Source organism: Heloderma suspectum, chromosome 1 (genome assembly GCF_057233095.1).
Source record: "Heloderma suspectum isolate Gila_16-S chromosome 1, 16-S_ref, whole genome shotgun sequence".
In the NCBI taxonomy this organism is placed as follows: domain Eukaryota; kingdom Metazoa; phylum Chordata; class Lepidosauria; order Squamata; family Helodermatidae; genus Heloderma; species Heloderma suspectum.
The window spans coordinates 81491126-81510088 of NC_139458.1; the positions used below are offsets into that span (position 1 = coordinate 81491126).

The window sequence follows — 18963 nt, forward strand, 5'->3', positions numbered from 1 at the left end:
AGCAGAAGCTGTAGAGATACCTTGATGTTTCCCAAGTGAATGGGTGTCCTCTTCTGCGAATTACCTTTCACACCTTTTGTTTCTTTCACTTAGTAGAAGAAAGTGACTCTTCATTAAGGGTGCAAGGTTGAGTAAGCCCTTAACATTGAGATTGATTTCCAGAAGCCTTAAAAATATCACCAGGCTATTGGACAGTCCTTCTGCACAAGCCAGACCTATATTGTCCATAAGAATATAGGACTTATATTCTGGCTTTGCTTCATGCAAACACTTAAGCAGACTTACCCCCCTTTGTGGAAGTGGGGGTATGTTGTTATGGCTTTTGGTTTGTTCCTCTCTTCATATTTTTCCAGTTCTGCATGCCCCCATACAATTTAAGATGATCAACTCTGTCAGTGAAATGTAACACATCTTGCCACTTCTGAAATGCCATCACTGGCTGCTAGTCAGTTCTAGAGCACAATTCTGGCTTGCCATTTAAAAAGACCCATGTGGCTAGCGTGGGTACCTTAGGAACCACCTCCTCCCATGAGCCTGCCTCCTCCCATGTGTTCCTGCTTATATATTAAGATCAGTGTTGGAGGTCTTTCTCCTGGTGCCCCCACCTTCTGAATCTGGGCAGGGGGCAACCAGGAAGAGGGCCCTTTTGCTTGTGTTGCCCCATTCATGGAATGTTCCTCTGAGAGGGGTTTGTCTGGCACTATATTTCCCCTTTTAAAGGCATTAGCTGGATTTCTGCTGCCCTGTGTTTATAACGTCTGCTTTTTAAACTTAATTTTGATCATTTGAACTGTGTTTATTGTTAGCTGCACTGAGAGCATTTTTGACTTAAGGGCGGGATATATTTTTAAATAGTAAATAGAACAGTTGTATCCTGGTTGTAGGATACCCAGAAGAGGAAGTAAGGAGGATTAATTGGGGCAGGTCGGAGAGCAGGGCCCAGCACCAATCCTGCCCTGACAGGGGATCCATGTCTGTGTTGGCTCCATTGGGTTGGTGAAAAGCTGCTGCTTTGTTCTGTTGTTATGACCAAACCTTTTTCCTGCTACATGTCATCATGCCATCCCAATGCTGCTAAACTCTGGGGTAGTATCATTTTACACTGGGTCTTGGTACCTCTCCAGTATACAAGAGAGTGGCACCTTGGAAAGCAGGGGGTAGCAGCTATTGCTATATTGGGGGTGCCCCTCCCTGGATTCCATAGAAAGGGAAAAGTACTCTGGGATGAGAGCTGTCTTATTTTGTCAGAGTGATGCAGTAGCTGTATTTGAGTCAGAATTGGCTATCAAGCTGTCTTACTCCACTTCTTCCAGCACATTTAGCAGGGACTAGAAGAGACAAGCTACTCGGTCTTGCATTTAGGTATGTAGGCCTGTAATTAAAGATGGGAATGTAGCCATCTGCTTTATAGAACATGGGACTCTTAACAAATGGAGTGGGAGAAAGTGAGTCCATTTCACTGTGTATGAGTCTCCTGCTTTGCTTGATAGAGAACGTAAGGTTCTGAGAGGCCAGGTAAGCTAGAGCTGTTAGAATTTTCAGTATTTAAAAAAGGAAGGGCCATGCATTTTTAAAGCCCTTTCCCATGTAATAGGAGAGGGCTGATGTGGCAGCTAGCATTGGCATAACCGCCTTATCTGTTGGTGAGTTCCTCTCTTAAGAGCTTAGAATTGTGGAAAGCATTGCCACAATGCAAGGGATTTAAGGGAGGATGAAACTCTGCTCCTTCGTGCTATGAAACCCTGGTTCTTTGTGTTATGAGAGTTCAGCTTGCCATGGGAGCAAGTAGATACCTTTCTGGGGTGTGTGGGAGCTTTTTATAGCCAGGAATGTGCAGTGAGAACTAGTTGAGCATGTCTGTCAGTCATTAACCATGAGCTAGTCTTTAATGAGCTGTACCCTAGTAAGGTGGCAGTGGGAATCCCCCTCACCAAAACAGGCTGAGGAGGGTACATAAGAATCATTTGCTGTATACAGTTCATACTGTGTAAATCATGTGAGAGAAGGCCACTGACACAACTGTATTACTTACATTTGCAGTGGCTGGATTAGCACAAGTCCAGATCAATGTGAGTATATATTGGGGGAGGGGGGCTAGGATAAAAAGCAAGCAAATGAGCTGAAGTGCAGCCACACTGGTGGTGGTAAGATGCAACCATGGTTAGGGGTTCTAGGATGATATGTTGCCTCACCCCACCTGCTCATGTCTGCTTTTTTATTTTGCTTTGATAAACAGCTTGGTAGTTCATTTCCCTTCTAGGCAGTACATGTCATTAGATAGCAGGATGGATGGTTTTGTTGTTCAGTCGTTCAGTCGTGTCCGACTCTTCGTGACCCCATGGACCATAGCACGCCAGGCCTTCCTGTCCTCCGCTCTCTCCCGGAGTGTGCTCAAGTTCATATTCATTGCATCGGTGAAGCTATCTAGCCATCTCATCCTCTGTCGTCCCCTTCTCCTTTTGCCTTCAGTCTTTCCCAGCATCACGGTCTTTTCCAGAGAGTTTTCTCTTCGCATTAGGTGGCCAAAATATTTGAGTTTCAGCTTCAGTATCTGTCCTTCCAATGAGCACTCAGGGTTGATTTCCTTTAGGATGGACTGATTTGAGCTCCTTGCAGTCCAGGGGACTCGTAAGAGTCTTCTCCAGCACCACAGTTCGAAAGCATCAATTCTTCGGCGCTCAGCCTTCCTTATAGTCCAGCTCTCACAGCCATACATTACTACTGGGAAAACTATAGCTTTGATTATACGGACCTTTGTCGGCAAGGTGATGTCTCTGCTTCTGACTATGCTGTCTAGGTTTGCCATAGCTTTCCTCCCAAGGAGCAAGCGTCTTTTAATTTCATGGCTACAGTCACCGTCTGCAGTGATCTTGGAGCCCAAGAAAGTAAAATCTGTCACTGCTTCCATTTCTTCCCCTTCTATATGCCAGGAAGTGATGGGGCCAGATGCCATGATCTTCGTTTTTTTAATGTTGAGTTTCAAACCAGCTTTTGCACTCTCCTCTTTCACCCTCAACAAGAGGCTCTTTAGATCCTCTTCACTTTCTGCCATTAGGGTGGTATCATCTGCATATCGGAGGTTGTTGATAATTTTCCTGGCAATCTTAATTCCGACTTGTGATTCATCCAACCCGGTGTTTCTCATGATGTACTCTGCATATAAGTTAAATAAGCAGGATGACAATATGCAGCCTTGTCGTACTCCTTTCCCAATTTTGAACCAATCGGTTGTTCCGTGTCTGGTTTTTACTGTTGCATCTTGACCCTCGTACAGGTTTCTCAGGAGACAGGTGAGGTGGTCTGGTACTCCCATCTCTTTCAGAATTTGCCACAGTTTGTTGTAATCCACACAATCAAAGGCTTTAGCGTAATCAATGAAGCAGAAATAGACATTTTCCTGGAATTCTCTTGCTTTCTCCATGATCCAGCGAATGTTGGCGATGTGATCTCTAGTTCCTCTGCCTCTTCAAAACCCAGCTTGTACTTCCGGTAGTTCTCGGTTCGCATACTGCTGAAGCCTAGCTTGTAGGATTTTGAGCATCACCTTGCTGGCATGTGAAATGAGCGCAATGGTGCGGTAGTTTGAACACTCTTTGGCATTGCCCTTCTTTGGAATTGGAATGTAAACTGACCTTTTCCAGTCTTGTGGCCACTGTTGAGTGTTCCAGTTTTGTTGGCATATTGAGTGCAGCACTTTAACAGCATCATCTTTTAGGATTTTAAATAGCTCAGCTGGAATGCTGTCATCTCCGCTAGCTTTGTTGTTACTAATGCTTCCTAAGGCCCACTTGACTTCACTCTCAAGGATGTCCGGCTCAAGTTCAGTGACCACACTATCATGGCTATCAGGGACATTCAGATCTTTCCTGTATAGTTCTTCTGTGTATTCTTGCCACCTCTTCTTAATCTCATCTGCTTCTGTTAGGTCCCTGCCTTCTTTGTCCTTTATCATGCCCGTCTTTGCACAAAACCTTCCCTTGAGATCTCCAATTTTCTTGAAGAGATCTCTAGTCTTTCCCATTCTGTTGTTTTCCTCGATTTCTTTGCATTGTTCATTTAAGAAGGCCTTCTTGTCTCTCCTTGCTATTCTCTGGAACTCTGCATTCAGTTGGATATATCTTCCCCTTTCTCCCTTGCTTTTCGCTTCCCTTCTTTCTTCAGCTACTTGTAAAGCCTCATCAGACAGCCACTTGGCTTTCTTGCATTTCTTTTTCTTTGGGATGGATTGAGTTGCTGCCTCCTGAACAATGTTACGGACCTCCGTCCATAGTTCCTCAGGCACTCTGTCTATCAGGTCTAATCCCTGAAATCTATTCCTCACCTCCACTGTATATTCATCAGGGATATGATTGAGGTCATACCTGAATGGTTTAGTGGTTTTCCCTACGTTCTTCAATTTAAGCTGAAATTTTGCAACAAGAAGCTCATGATCTGAGCCACAGTCAGCTCCAGGTCTTGTTTTTACTGACTGTATAGAGCTTCTCCATCTTTGGCTGCAAGTACATAATCAATCTGATTTCGATATTGACCATCTGGTGATGTCCATGTGTAGAGTCGCCTGTTGTGCTGTTGGAAAAGAGTGTTTGCTATGATCAGCGTGTTCTCTTGGCAAAACTCTATTAGCTTTTGTCCTGCTTCATTTTTTACACCCAGGCCATGCCTGCCTGTTATCCCGGTGATTTCTTGATTTCCTACTTTAGCATTCCAATCCCCTATGATGAAGAGGACATCTTTTTTTGGTGTTAGTTCTAGAAGGTGTTGTAGGTCTTCATAGAACCCATCAACCTCAGCTTCTTCGGCATCAGTGGTTGGGGCATAGACTTGCATTACTGTGATGTTGAATAGTTTGCCTTGGATTCGTACTGAAATCATTCTATCGTTTTTGAGATTGTACCCCAGTACTGCTTTTCCCACCCTTTTGTTGACTATGAGTGCTACTCCATTTCTTCTAAGGGATTCTTGCCCACAGTAGTAGATATGATGGTCACCTGAATTAAATTCGCCCATGCCTGTCCATTTTAGTTCACTATGGATGGTTTGGGGATCTCCAAACATGGTGGGTGTAGGAGGGCCATTGGGACTGTAAGGGAAGGATTTCCCTTGACTACAGGAAGCCTTCCTCAAATCGCTTTCAGTTTTCAGTGTTTATTGACCACTGCCCATAGGAGATGAATTCTCTGTGATGCTAAGAACTAGAAATAAGAGACCAAGAGGAAAAATATAAACTTCGGGAGCTACGCAATTCTGGACAGACACTTCATCTTAATTCCTTATTGTGGGTGTGCCGATTCCTTTCTCTTTGGCTATGCTACTTTTTCAACCTAGCAGTTGGTCAGGAGGCACTCTCAATGCTTCAGAGGGCACTACTTGTCTCCAATGGGCCTTGGTTTTTGTTACATGTGATCCCTTTAATCCTTCTGACTTCATATTGAGAAGCTGAAGTCCTCTTTCTGGCACAAGCCATAGCTGAAGTGGTGATATAAGGGGCATGCTGTACTTCGTACATGTTCTTCTGCCTGGTGGCATTGAAAAACGGGGGCCAGCTGCATCTCTTGGTTCTGAGATTTGACAATATAGGGTAGAGATCTCAGTTCACACAGTTCAGAGAATCCTTGTTCACTGCTAGGTTTTATTCTGGTTGTACTTTTATATTGTACTTTTAAGCTTTTATATTTTATATTGTTTTATGCTGTACTTGTGGTTTTAACTTTTGTGAGCCTCCCAGAGAGCTACGGCTATTGGGTGATATAGAAATGTAATATAAATGAATGAATGAATGAATGAATGTATGCAGCAAATCATGGGTTTTGATCCATTATATTTGCCATAGTGTGTGCTAGGCATTTTGAATATTCAACTCCTGATCAGGTCAGTTGGGCTACGTGACATCTGAACCCAGACACAGTGACCCAGTTCACACAACCATGGTTGCCCACCATGGCTTGTTTAAGGCACAGTGAGCTGCTTGCCAGGTAGTTTTTGAATATTCAAGCCGTGGCTGGTTGTGTCATCGAAACCCGGGCGGTGGGTTATGTGAGGGTTGTTTAATGCTCACATAACCCCTGCCGCCCAGGTTCCGATGACATGACAAGCACCTTGAATATTCAAAATGCCCGCAGCCCACTGTGGCTCAAATAAGGCATGGTGGCTTATTTGATGGTGCAAACCACCGTATAGATTAATCATGTCTTAAACAACACACAATTAACCTAACTACTAACTGCAGAAACTTGGAAAATAAATGATGACATGAGGTTTTGTAGGTGAAATAGTGCTTCACAATCCACTACAAGATAGTGAGAGCCCATCAGCATGAATTTCAGGGCTTGGATGTGTTGAGCTGACACATTCAGTCCCTTAAAACTTATCTACGATATTTTTCAGCTGATAGGATCACTGCATCAGGGCTCAGGGCTGGCATGTTCTGAGCGTTATGGCTGGGGGAAGGCCAGTGTAAACAGATATGATATGATATCTGTTTACATTGGCTTTCCCCCAGCCATAACCTATATTTGAACCAACCTTATGGTAATGTTGTGCATGTATGCATATGTGTATGTAGTTTTTGTTTGTTGCGTGTTGGTGTTTATATTCTCTTGTAAACCGCTTCAGGATTTGATTCAAATGAGAAGCAACATATAAATATTGCTAATAAAGAAATAATAAATAAACCAGCATCCAGCTTTCTACCTGGGGATATCCAGAGAGGCAAAAGACACTTGCCTTTCCAGAGATGCCTCCCACGCTCCTGTGAACCAAATTAAAAGTGCATGTAGCTGCTATGTAGGTATGGACTGGAGTGTATAAGTGGGTGTGTGTATATATGTGTGTGTGTGTGTGTGTGTGTGTCTGTCTGTCTATCTATCTATCTATCAATCATACACATACACACACACACATCTATATGTGTGTGTATATCTCTTTCTGTATATGTATGTGCATGCTTTGGGTGTATCTCAGTTGAACCCTGCCCCAAATCCTCCCACCACTGGGAAAAGCTGGCCTGTAAGTAGTTGATACCTTCTTAAAATGAACTAGGAGACATACTCAAGAGGTGATATTGGAGGAATTCATAAATGAACTTTCTCCCTAAAGAAGCAAAACACCTACCCAGTTACCACATTTGTGTCTCTCTGGTGTTTGATCAACATTGGTAAATTAGGGCTAGCCTGTTTGGGATGGAGAACTCCCTACTTTCAATCTCTCAGCTGAATTGCAACATCCTGTTACATGTACAGTTTCTTGTTTTTCTTTCCAGCTGCATCAAAATCTGCAAAAATTCTCTGCTGCAAGGAAACCAGAGTGATGTCATCAGAGGATGATACTGGTGGGGAGGCTCCCAGTGGCAGTTTCTGGGAGGTGAGATGCAAATGGAGGATAGGGTGCCCATTCCTCCAGGGTTGGGGAGGGAGTGCTGAGAAATACTAATAACCCATGGTTTCAATGCCTCCTGACAGAGAGGCAATGACAGCAAGCCTAGGGCAAGCTGACATCAGATACTTCTTTTTATGGTTCCACTATCTTTAGTGCTGTATAATAACGCAAAGCCTGGAATGTGTGACCACTATGAAAATCCCTGTTCCCGCTCCCCCTTCCCTACCCCTGCTGGGAATTTGGGTGAGGTCTTGGATGGGTATGATTCAGGAACCTTCAAAGGGCTTCTCTGTTCTGTGTGGGTGGGAGATGCTTTGCCTCTGACTCGTAAGATAAATCTGAGATGAGCACAAGGACGACTGATACTGTTGTCTAATTTCAGCCTGGCAACTACAAGCGGACAGTGAAGCGAGTGGATGATGGCAGCCGGCTGTGTAACGACCTTGTCTCCTGCTTCTACGAGAGAGCCAAAATTGAGAAGAGCTATGCACAGCAGCTAACAGACTGGTCCCGCAAATGGAGGACTGCTGTGGAGAAGGGTATGGTAGAAGAGGCGCGTCACTCAGGATGGAATGTCCTGACACTTTAGGGGAGGAGGGCAGTTTAAATCCTTATACTGCATGATGGGAAGGCTATGTGTGATGGTAATGAGTAGGCAGTGAGGAGATCTGGGTGTAGGGTAGAGGACTGCCAGTACAAATTTGATGATTATCCCTCAGCAGGTTATTTCTTGGATTCTAAAGGTAGAGAATCAAACAAGTCTTTGTGGAAGAGAGAGTCATCGGGAATTTGTCAGCACATGCTAGATGCAGTTATCGAGTAATGAGCCTAGCAAATCATATGTATGTAGGCAGACCCACAGTCACTTGCTGCCATCAATATGCATTCCTCTCACAAAACATTTGTTCTCTGGATGGAAAACCTGCCACAAGGATTTCTAGGACAGATGACACTGGTGACAGATGAAGGCTGGCTTCTGAATTTAGTTCTTTTTGTGCTTGGCATCATGACATTGCCATGCCGTCTTTCTTGGTTGCCCTAGGCCCTCAGTATGGCACTCTGGAAAAAGCCTGGCATGCGTTCCTGACTGCTGCAGACAAACTTAGTGAGATCCACCTAGAAGTACGGAACCGCCTGGCTGGTGAAGACTCGGACAAGATTAAGACTTGGCAAAAGGAAGCCTACCATAAGCAGATGATTGGTGGCTTCAAGGAGACAAAGGAGGCAGAGGATGGATTCCGCAAGGCCCAGAAGCCCTGGGTGAAAAAGTTGAAGGATGTGAGTGAGAAATGTGACCAGGAGATGGGGGAGGGTTAGAGAAAATATCCAAGATCCTGAGGATGGTCAGTCTGGGACTTCATTTTTTAGTTGGCTTTATGCTCTGTGGCTTGACAAGTGTCCAAACAGCTTGTTCAGCCTTATGTTGCTGGTCATAGGCTAGGTGTTGCTGAGATGGAATCTGATCTTGAAGCTGGCCACATTGGTGTTTTGTCTGTTCCTGTCAATGCAAGACAGACTTCTTCCCTCTGTGGGAGACACAAGTGGATGGCCAAGTTAGGAAGCCTTCTCTACCACTTCCTGTTGAATGCAGGAAGGCCTCTTTGCTTGTGATGAAGAGCATCTCCACTTAGCAGTTTGATACACTATTTAATACGCTATCTGTGTTAGGTGGAAACTTCAAAAAAGAGTTACCACACTGCTCGGAAAGATGAGAAGACTGCACAGACACGAGAGAATCATGCCAAAGCGGATTCTGCTGTGTCACAGGAGCAGATGCGTAAACTGCAGGAACGTGTGGAGAAATGTGCACAAGAAGCAGAGAAGGTGGGTAATGCTGAAGGTGCGCTTGGGCTATTGAGTCTCTCTTAGGCTGAGGGAGAGTATTAAACCAGTGTTGGAGATGTGGGGCAATTTGGTTTTGGATTCTTCGTAGCTGACTAAATTCTGTGGGGAGAGTGACAGCAGTGCTTCAGTGGATAGGCCATCAAGGATTTGGATCGTTGTCCTTGCATTTATATTGTTTGCTGCATCTTGACCCGATGGAGAACTTGAGGTACCAGAAACTGAATGGCTTAAGGTCCTGTTATAAAGAGTGTCAAGGATAGCCCTTAAACTAAAATGTTATTTGTTTGTTATTATTTATTTAATTTACACATTTATATACCACTTTCCATGCAGTTATCAAAGCAATGCGCATACAGTGTCATTGCCACTACAATATAAAACACAACAATAAAACAGTACAATAATAATTACTAATTAGCAATAAAACAATACACTCTACTGTGTACTGCCAACTATAACTGGTGGGGCCACACCTCAATCCTTTGTGAAGAGAGGTCTTAAGAAGACGTTTGAAAGTCAAAACTGTGGTCGCCTGTCTGATGACAATTGGTAACATGTTCCAGAGGGTGGGTGCTAAATGGTCTACTGCAAATGCTCCTGAGGCGAACCTCAGGACCATGTGGCACCATCAGAACTGCTCCTTCAAAAGACTGCAGAGACTGGAGAGGGACATAAGAGGTGAGGTGATTCCTAAGGTAACCTGTGTGTGGGGAACACTCTCTCTCTGTCTCTGTCTCTCTCAAGAGAGAGATCAGGATAAGTAATTCACTATATTCTCCCTCAAGTGGTGAAGCTAGTAGAGCAACCAGCGTTTTTCTTGGTTCCCTGCAGTGCAAGGATCAGTATGAGAAGATGCTGGAGGAGCTGAACCGATACAACCCTCGCTACATGGAGGACATGGAACAGGTCTTTGAGGGCTGCCAAGAAGCAGAGTGTAAACGCTTGTGCTTCTTCAAAGAGATGTTCTTGGATCTGCACAACCATCTCAACCTGTCGACCAATGACAGGTCTGTGTGAGAGAGAATTGGACTGTCACACATGTGAGCCCTTCTGTGCCCTTCATGACTTGCTGTGGGATGAGAAAAAACAGCAGTCATTGTTTTCTTGAAAGTCTATATCTCTCTAGACTATAAATACCTACCCAGCATTCATGCAACCTCCTTTATCACATACCTATATACTCTCCAATAGAGTTTCTTATGCTTGCTGTGTGTTGTGTCCGCCCCCCCTCCCCAACTGCAGCTTCCATGCACTTTACCGGGATTTGCACCAGGGAATAATGGCTGCAGATGACCAAGAGGATCTGAAGTGGTGGCGCAATACCTATGGGCCAGGCATGGCTATGAACTGGCCCCAGTTTGAGGTAGGCTGTTCCTCTCCAGCAGGAAGCCTTTAAACAAGAAGCATAATATTCACAGCATGCTGGGAACAGAGGAAGCTGCCAGATCAGAGTGTCCATCTAGTCCAGTACTGTCTACTCCAAATGGCAGTGGCTCTCACAGGTCTTTCCCATCACTTGCTGCCTGACCCTTTTAACTGAAGATGACATGGATTGAAGCTGGGACACTAGTAAGCAATGGTCTCTCCCCAAATGTTGTGCGCCACCTAGTTGACCTGTAGTTTAGGTCCCTCTCCATGCTGAGGAAGTTGTGGACTTGGAGCTACAGTCTTCTCAGCCTAGTACAAAAAAAAGATGGGGCCAAGGATTCAAGGGTGAAAACAGACCACACTCAGACATTCCTTGTGCGGGGAATTCAGGAAGTCTCATATTGTGGTCCTGGGAGCATAGCAGAAGGGAGCAGGACAGCAGGATCCAGCTGTACCAATCTCTTGACAGGTGTGAGTGGGCTGATACACTAGAAGCTCGGAAGACTTGCTGCCTATTTCATTCTCACATCTGATGTCCAAACTAGGTGTGACGGTGGCACAACATAAGAATACCTTGTCTGGTCCGACCAAGAGCCTATCTAGTCCAGTGTCCCATTTCCCACAGTGGCCAATCACGTGCCTGTGGGAAACCCACAAGCAACAAAATGCGGATTGCGCTCAAACTCCTGTTATAGCTGGGGTGGATGTGACTGGGGGAATTTAAAGCACCTTTTGGGTTAGGGGCGCTGAAGCTTGCCCATGCTTTTACCCAGCTGCTTTCTTGCTGGTGGGGATTACTGATGTGCTCTCAGAGCCAGACAAGGCGAGAAATAACTAGGGAGATAATTTGGGGGGGGGGAGCACAGGTTGGGGAAGGGTTCAGTACCCCTTTTTTACTTAGCCCTAATAGACCTTAGTACCCCTCACACAGACACACACTTTAATTGCAATTCAGCAACAACCTGATTCTGAAATATGGGTCTCCTGTCATCTCTAGTTTGGCCCTGAGTGATAGACTCTAAAGGTTTCTATTTCATATCATTTAAATGTTGTCAATTCAGTTCCCCTCATCTTTTTCAGTAAGTTTCAACTGGGGCTGTGGAAGTGGGGCCGCATGCAGTTAAACTTCAGAAACATATTTGAAGCCAGGGACTGATACCTTTCTCCCTCCAGGAATGGTCTCTGGAGACACAGCGGGCAATCAGCAAGAAGGAGAAAAGTGGTAAAATTGGTGAAGATGTGACTTTGACCAGCATTGTGCCTGCAGGGGATGGTGTGAAACAGACCCCTCCACCAACAAAGCAAAGGTAAGGGTTGCAGCTTAATGCATGCATTTCTGGAGCAGTCAGGGCAACCTTACTGGCAAAATGGCTAATTTATCAGAAATGGGGGATGAAATGTTAAAAATTCTACCTTCTGTCTCCCTTGTATGCCATTGTTAATTGGAATTCTTATTTTCCAAGGCCAGGTCATTGTAAACTTTGAAATAAATTTAGTAGTCTTAATGCAGGGGTGGGCAGAAGATATATTGGGATCTGCTGGTAGGTCTCAATGATTTGCAGTAGATCAGCAAGGATTTCTGACTCCCAATTGTTTAACAACAGTAAGAGATGAAAAAGGCTCCTCCATCCCAAGTTAGACCACTGAAATGAAGAATGCTTGGATGGAAACCAGGGATGGGTTTATGGTGAAAGAACCATGAGCTCAGTTCTGCTACTGAAAACAAATTCCTGGACTGAGCATATGCACAGAAATACCCTGTTCCTTTATTTCTAAGTACATGTCTTCCCTGTAAGCTAAGATTCTGAACTTGGGTCCAGTTGGTAGATATTGGGGTTCTAGCAAAATACAGAGTAGATCCTGTCAGTCTGAAGTCTACCCAGCCCTGGTCTAATGGAATGGGACCTGTGTCCACCTGGTATGTAGATGTCTTGTTCGACCAGCTGGAGCCTAGCGCTATAAAACTCCTGTGTTCCACTCTGATGTGTGTCTACTTCTGTTTGTTCCATCCCTTAACAGTGAGGATGCTGGCAGGATTTTTTTCTCCAGCTGTTGCTGGCCTTGGGAAAGAAGGAATTCCTCTAGCTGGAACATCAGCAGCTTTGGATTCTTAATCTGCTTCTGTTCCCTACATAGAGAAACGTTGGCCAGCTGGTCCTTCTACCCAAAGAATTCATGTTAGCCTTACACTGAAGCTGGTAGATACAGATATTCTAGATTTCATAGTTGGGCGCTGTGCATCCAAAACCCAACCGGATGACTTGCTGAACATGCTAGTCAAGTGGCTATTGGCAGAAGATTACAGAATGGAAAAGGGCATTTGTGATCTCCTGTAGTTCTCCTTTAATGCCTACTCCAATATAGTCTGCTTTGTTCACACGAATATCACTGGAAAAAAGGGACAGTGGAACAGTGTTATCTCCTTTTCCCAGTTTAAAGGGCTTATTTGCCAATCCACAGGTTCTCATACCAAGAGGAACAAAACAGCCACTTCTATGACACCCTGAGGGCCTCGGCCTGTATGAAGTTAGTATGAAACTAAGACTCCTTAGGTTACCTGTCCTCTTACTTTTCCTTTGCCATATGTTCTTAGTACTTTCTGCTTAAGGAGATGAGCACTATAGCATACTCTTTTCCCCATCCCAATGGACATAACCACCTTGTCTCTACCCTCCTGTAATCTGAAGTAACTTGGGGCACTTTATTTTGATCTTCAGAACTGGTCAGGATTACTGGAAAGATGGAGTTGTTGAAGGGCTGCCATTCTGCCAGTTCTCTTGCCTTTTTCAAACAAAGCTACTGGTGATTTCAGTGGGATATCTCTGCCTTTCATCTTTTTGTATCTACTTCTTATTTGGTTCTAATTGTAGAAAATTGCATGATATGGGGGTGGAACACTTTTTCAAAATTAATGAAGTGGAGTTTTAAATTGCCTTCATTCCCCATTCTCCCTCTCCCTTGCATAGTGGAGGGAAGGAAGAAATCTCAGAGTGGTCAGATGAGGACACTCCCAAGAAGTGCCTGGAAGTCAATGGGCACGAGGAGGACATAAAGGTACCAGGCGTGCGGGTGCGAGCACTATATGATTACACAGGACAAGAGGCTGATGAGCTGAGCTTTAAAGCAGGTACAAATGCACTAACCTTCTAACTTGCTTGCCATTTAATTTAGGGGCTGATGAATGTCAAATTCCCTATAAGATCTGGATGGCCCCAGGACTTTTCTCACCAGACACTTCACGTTTCTGAAAGAATCCTACGCTGAGTCATTTGCAAAGGGAGTCAGCAGTGTGCTAAGTAATTGGCGATGGATGAAGTGTATTAATGAAGTACTTTGAACTTCTAGGAAAAGTGGAAAATAAATTGGTTAAACAAATAAATGCCACTTCAAACCACTTCCAAAGTGATGGGAAAAGGTATGGACTTGCTTAGGCAATCTGCTATGAGAAGAACCTGTGAAGAAGGTTCACAGTTGCTTTAAAATGCTACTGCTGAGGCATCGTATGCATAGCTGGGCCATGTCCTGGACCACTTGGGTTCTTTTTAATAGCAATGTAAAATGGCCAGTGCTTCAGTGTTGTGGCTCATAGTGATGAAAGTAGAGCCAAATTTCAAGAAATACAACTCCAAGCCTGCAGTCTAAAGGAGAACTTAGAAACAGGAATCTTTCATCAGGAGCTGACAAACTCTGGACTTGAGTGGCCTTTAAGTTAAATTTACTGTGTGTAACCAGATGGAGAGATAGTCATCTGTTGCCACCAATGACAAAAGCTGAACATTATTGCACTGGGTTATGGATTTCTGGGTGGTTGTGAGCATGGTAGTGGTAGGCTTACAGCAAGGGTATAAAACCACAGGCTTGGTGGCCAAATCCAGCCCTTGGGGGGGGGGGGTCCCAGTCCAGCCTTCTGGGGGTCTCAATTCAGCCTTCAGCCCCCTTTCCCCCAGCCACTGACCGTTCGGTGTTTTCCCAACTTTTGTGCAGTCCCCCCCCCCTTCTAAAAGGTTGAAATGCCTCTCCCAAGGCTTTGTTACTGGCTGTAAGGGCTTTAAGCTAAAATATGCTGGTATTTTCGCTATTTGGGCCCCATCTCTTTTGGCTTTGGCTCTACTCACCACTGGAATGTGGCCCAGGAGAGCTTTTCCAAGATGGAATGGAGCCCTCGGGCTGAAAGAGGTTCTGAACTCCTGGCTTACAATGTGGTTAGTGGCTACAGATTGCCTTGCCACATTGTCAGCCGAAGTGCAGTATGCTTAAGTGCCTGCCTTGTGATTATTGGTGATCTGATCCCACCCAAAGATAGGGACTTTGTCTGCCAGCCTGAATCTATTGGAGGGGAGTGAAAAGAGCACACGTGCATAGGGGCCATCTTGATCTTGGAAGTGTGTCTCATTCATGCTTTTTAAAACATTTTATTTTGCAGAAATTTGAATTTTTCTTTTTGCAGGTACTAAAATCTTTCAAACCCAACACTGGGACTGCATGAAGGTTGCTGTGTTGCTACTATTAAATGCTTGTAGTACTAATTTATTTTGGCTTGATGTGCCTGTAGTGACATAATTCAACCTGGAGTACCACAGGAATCCCTGTAGCGTGAAAGTTAAGAGATGATGGTACAAGAAGTAGAACCAAGCTACTTTTGGGTTGCCATTTGTACACTTCCAATATAATGACAGATTTAGAGTGAACCAATGGGTGTTGGGGTGCAAAATCCTTCTAGGTACCACCCTGTCTTTCCCTGATTATCTATTCTATCTTTTTCCTTGGGAAACGAAGGGAAAGGTACCTGTGTTTTTAAACACCTGGTTTGCTTCAGACCCTACTGTATATAGCACTAGCTAAAATAGATGGATTGGTTTACTAGTCAAAGAACAATTCATCAATTTATATTTGCTTTGCAGGCATTGTAGCATATGCCCAAGGGCTTATGGGAACTGGGTCACTCCAGTTTCTTAAACTTGTTGGCACAGTAGAGGCATACTTTCCCCATATAAATGCCACTATAACTTGGATCCATATTGTTAATGCAGTACATCGGCCATCTCACAGTGGCAACCCAAAAGATATGCACTTTTTCCTGTTACTGGGAGCTCTATTTAATTTTACAATTGAACTGACATTTCTCCTTGAATACAAAGTTAGAGCAAGTAATAGTGGGTCTTTTTAATGCATTCTCTGGGATGGTTACACCTTTTTTCAGGTGGTCTTTAACTTCACTAATCACTGTGTTTGAATTCTGCATCGCTCATAGTAAACCAGCTAGTTGACTACAGATTGAGTCAACTGAGGATGACATGGGTACTGGAGAGGGCAACACTGTCAAGGAAACCTCTTCCAGCTGCTCATGCCCAAGAGCTAAGTGTCTTTTTAAGATGCTCCTCTGTAGAATGTCTTTGTTCCATAGGCCACCTTAATATGTCTGTATGAAGAATAGAGGCTAACACTGATCCTAAACTCACACACTTGGAAACAAGACACATTGATTTTTAATGGAATTGACTTCAAATAAGTGTGTTTAGTATGCCAGCCTTAGAGTCGCTTCCCTATGTGTGCAGATGCTGCCATCTTGGAAGGCAGAGGGAAAAGGAAGACTTGGTTCACTTTAGCACAGGGGTGGGGAACCTTTTTTCTGTTAAGGGCCACATTCCCTTAGGAGTAATCTGTTGGGGGCTGCATGCTGGCGGTTGGCAGGCCATAGCCAAAGTGAGTGGACTGACCCCTTTCTCTCTCTCTGCCACCCCATTTGCTTGTCCCACCTCTTTCTCCCTGCCCAGCAGGCTGCTGTGTAAGGGATAGATCATTCTTGCTAGAGGTCTGAATGGATCACTTGCAGAGAGTTTCCCTCCAAACGCCTTCTACTGCTCCATCAATTTTGGCTTTCCCCCCCTCACCAAAGTTCTGAAGAGATCACTTGTAGAGGACTGCCCCCCCCCACCGCTTCTTTTGCTCCATCAGCTTTTTTCTCTTCCGTTCTCCTTCTCCCCCCTCTGGGCTCTCTCCACCTGCATGAAACCAGGCCAAGGACTGCATGCAGCCTGAGGGTCTCAGGTTGTCCACCCTGGCTTTAGTGAATACCTGAGTCATTGAAAAGAGTTGGGGATTCCTGCTGTGTTTCACTTACTCTGGGTTTTCCTTCCTCTAGGGGAACAGCTCATGAAGATCAGTGAAGAGGATGAGCAGGGCTGGTGCAAAGGCCGGCTTCAGACCGGCCAGGTTGGACTGTATCCTGCTAATTATGTTGAGAAGGTCACTTCATGATTGCTTTCCCTCACCACAACCAGCTTAAGGTGTGCGTCCTGCATGCAGTTTCTCCAGAGGTCACCAACTCACTGGCCTCCAACTTGCATCAAAAACCATGTGCAACAATCTGGACCTTTTTGAGGACACTTTTCTTGTAACCAATACTTCATTTTAAACATCTAGCAATATGGTGATCTTTTTTTTTTTTTTTTCTAATAAAGAGAGATAAAATTTTCTGAATCTCCTGTGTGCTATAAAGGATAGAAAGCAGAAAAGAATCCCTAAACAGTGAAATACTGAAACTGTTTTTGTGGGGCTGGGTGAGTGTGTAGTTTGTTTGTTGAATTTTAAACCACGTAATAACAAGTTCTCTTGGTGGTGAACAAATTAAAAACATAAAAAAATATCCTTGTTCTCTTCTCCCCCCAGCAGCTGTTGCCTTAAAAGCAAACACTAAGGAATATTTAGAAACCAGCTACAGAACAGCAACTCTCCAGTAACTTATTCCTAGATTAGTCAAACTAGCCATTGTAATTACATGCCCTCTGCTACTGTCTAGCAACTAGCATTAGCCAAGGATCTATCCCATTGCTCACTTTTTCAGTATTAACTTCCTTCACCTGTAAGCAAGGTTTTACAAAAGCTAAAGCAATTAAGGAAGCTTAACCATGATTTGGTGTGATGTCTGACATCATGCCAAGCCACAATTAATGCAGACCATGGTTTGCAAAGCCACTTCATCCCACAGTTTCTGATTTTGCCTTGCTGGATGGTTGTACACCATGATTTGTCAATTCAGACACCACATCAAGCCACAGTTTCCTTAATGATTTCAAATGCACTTTAAGGTTGTAAACTGATCACACACTCTAGTGATATCAGGAAATGGTATTATTATGTTTACATTCTTACTCAAATATGACAAGGGAAAGATTTAAAACTTTATCTAATAAACCATGCTTGGATCCTAGTTTGATAACTTGTTTGCACAAGCCAGTGTTCCCCATATTCAGATGAAATGCAAAAACTGGTGTTACAAGCCGAGAACTGAAGCTTTAAATCTCCTCTCACTACAGCTGAGTGTGTGTGTGTGTGTGTGTTTCTGTGTTTGAAAAGGCTTTCTCAATGCAAAGTAATGTGGAGAAAGGAGAAAATTATTGTGTAAGTCCTACTGAACTGAAAATAACTGACATGGGGGGGGGGTGGAGTTGGGGAGGAAAAGGAACATAGTGAGGAGATCTTGAACTATGTTACAAAATGATTTTCTGTCTAGCCAGAGCCTATATTGACAGAGATTTATGTTGGGCACTGCTATGTAATTTGTTGGTAATTTGGTTATCTATACCTTTTGTTTTAAAGTAGTTGCAGCAATATCTGTAGTGCTAAAGGACAAGGTCTTCCTGGACAAAAGAAATTATGTGCGTCTGCTCCCAGTTGGGCTGTATTAACAACATTGTGGAAGCTTCGGCTTCAACTGCATCAGGACTGGAGTCATTGATTTTAAGCCTGGTTGCACTGAAGGTCAGAGGCTTCTATAAAATACTGTAATTAAAGCCAGGGTTCAGCTTTCCAGAATTAGGTGTGGTGAATTCATGTTGCTTTATTCATACTTGTAACATGCTGCTTTACAACTCAGTGTCCTGTTGATACCCTGCCTTTGTCACATGGAATAATAGGGAGGTGGATGGTGGGGGGACAAGAACAAGCGACACTGGAATACTTAACATGGAGCAATTAGTTTAAGGTTGAGTAAGGCTTTCTCTTTCTGTGCTGCAGCAGCAAAATCCTGTAGATATCTAACAGAACTACTGACCACAATCTCTGTCTCACCTTGCACTGGGGGAAAAAATGCTCCACCCATCCCACAAACAAATTCACTTACATGGAAATACAGGACAGTGGGCACATGTAGCAGGCAGTCTCTTCTTCCAATGGCTTTCTACTGCTACAGCCAAGAGACACAGCAGTGTGATGACACGCAATACCTTTTCTGAATACAAAGGAGAAAAGGAAGTGACCATGACACTTACGATAACGATGCATAGCTTATTTCACCACTGCTTTGAAACATGGCTAGGGACTTATATTTGATATGACAATTCCTTCCACAGATATTGGCCCTAATCTAGTACTAGT

General features: G+C 44.1%; 1 protein-coding gene across 10 annotated transcripts in view; it reads left to right on the forward strand.

Annotated features, from left to right (window-relative positions):
• The window catches only part of PACSIN3 (protein kinase C and casein kinase substrate in neurons 3), a 43782-nt gene extending 25319 nt beyond the window's left edge, over positions 1-18463 (forward strand). Inside the window, exons 1-11 of one of the 10 annotated variants that reach the window (XM_084849906.1) lie at positions 7171-7359; positions 7757-7913; positions 8417-8652; positions 9043-9198; positions 10051-10226; positions 10462-10582; positions 11761-11894; positions 13048-13113; positions 13554-13714; positions 15011-15034; positions 16730-16756. In XM_084849906.1, the coding sequence (XP_084706032.1) occupies positions 7231-7359; positions 7757-7913; positions 8417-8652; positions 9043-9198; positions 10051-10226; positions 10462-10582; positions 11761-11894; positions 13048-13113; positions 13554-13714; positions 15011-15018 (1344 nt within the window). In that variant the 5' untranslated portion in view covers positions 7171-7230 and the 3' untranslated portion in view covers positions 15019-15034; positions 16730-16756. Of the gene's footprint in view, positions 1-7169; positions 7360-7756; positions 7914-8416; positions 8653-9042; positions 9199-10050; positions 10227-10461; positions 10583-11760; positions 11895-13047; positions 13114-13553; positions 13715-15010; positions 15035-16729 lie in introns of those variants that run through there. The other 9 variants (XM_084849887.1, XM_084849895.1, XM_084849945.1 and 6 more) reach the window with 9 other exon arrangements.
• The last annotated feature ends 500 nt before the right edge of the window (positions 18464-18963 follow it).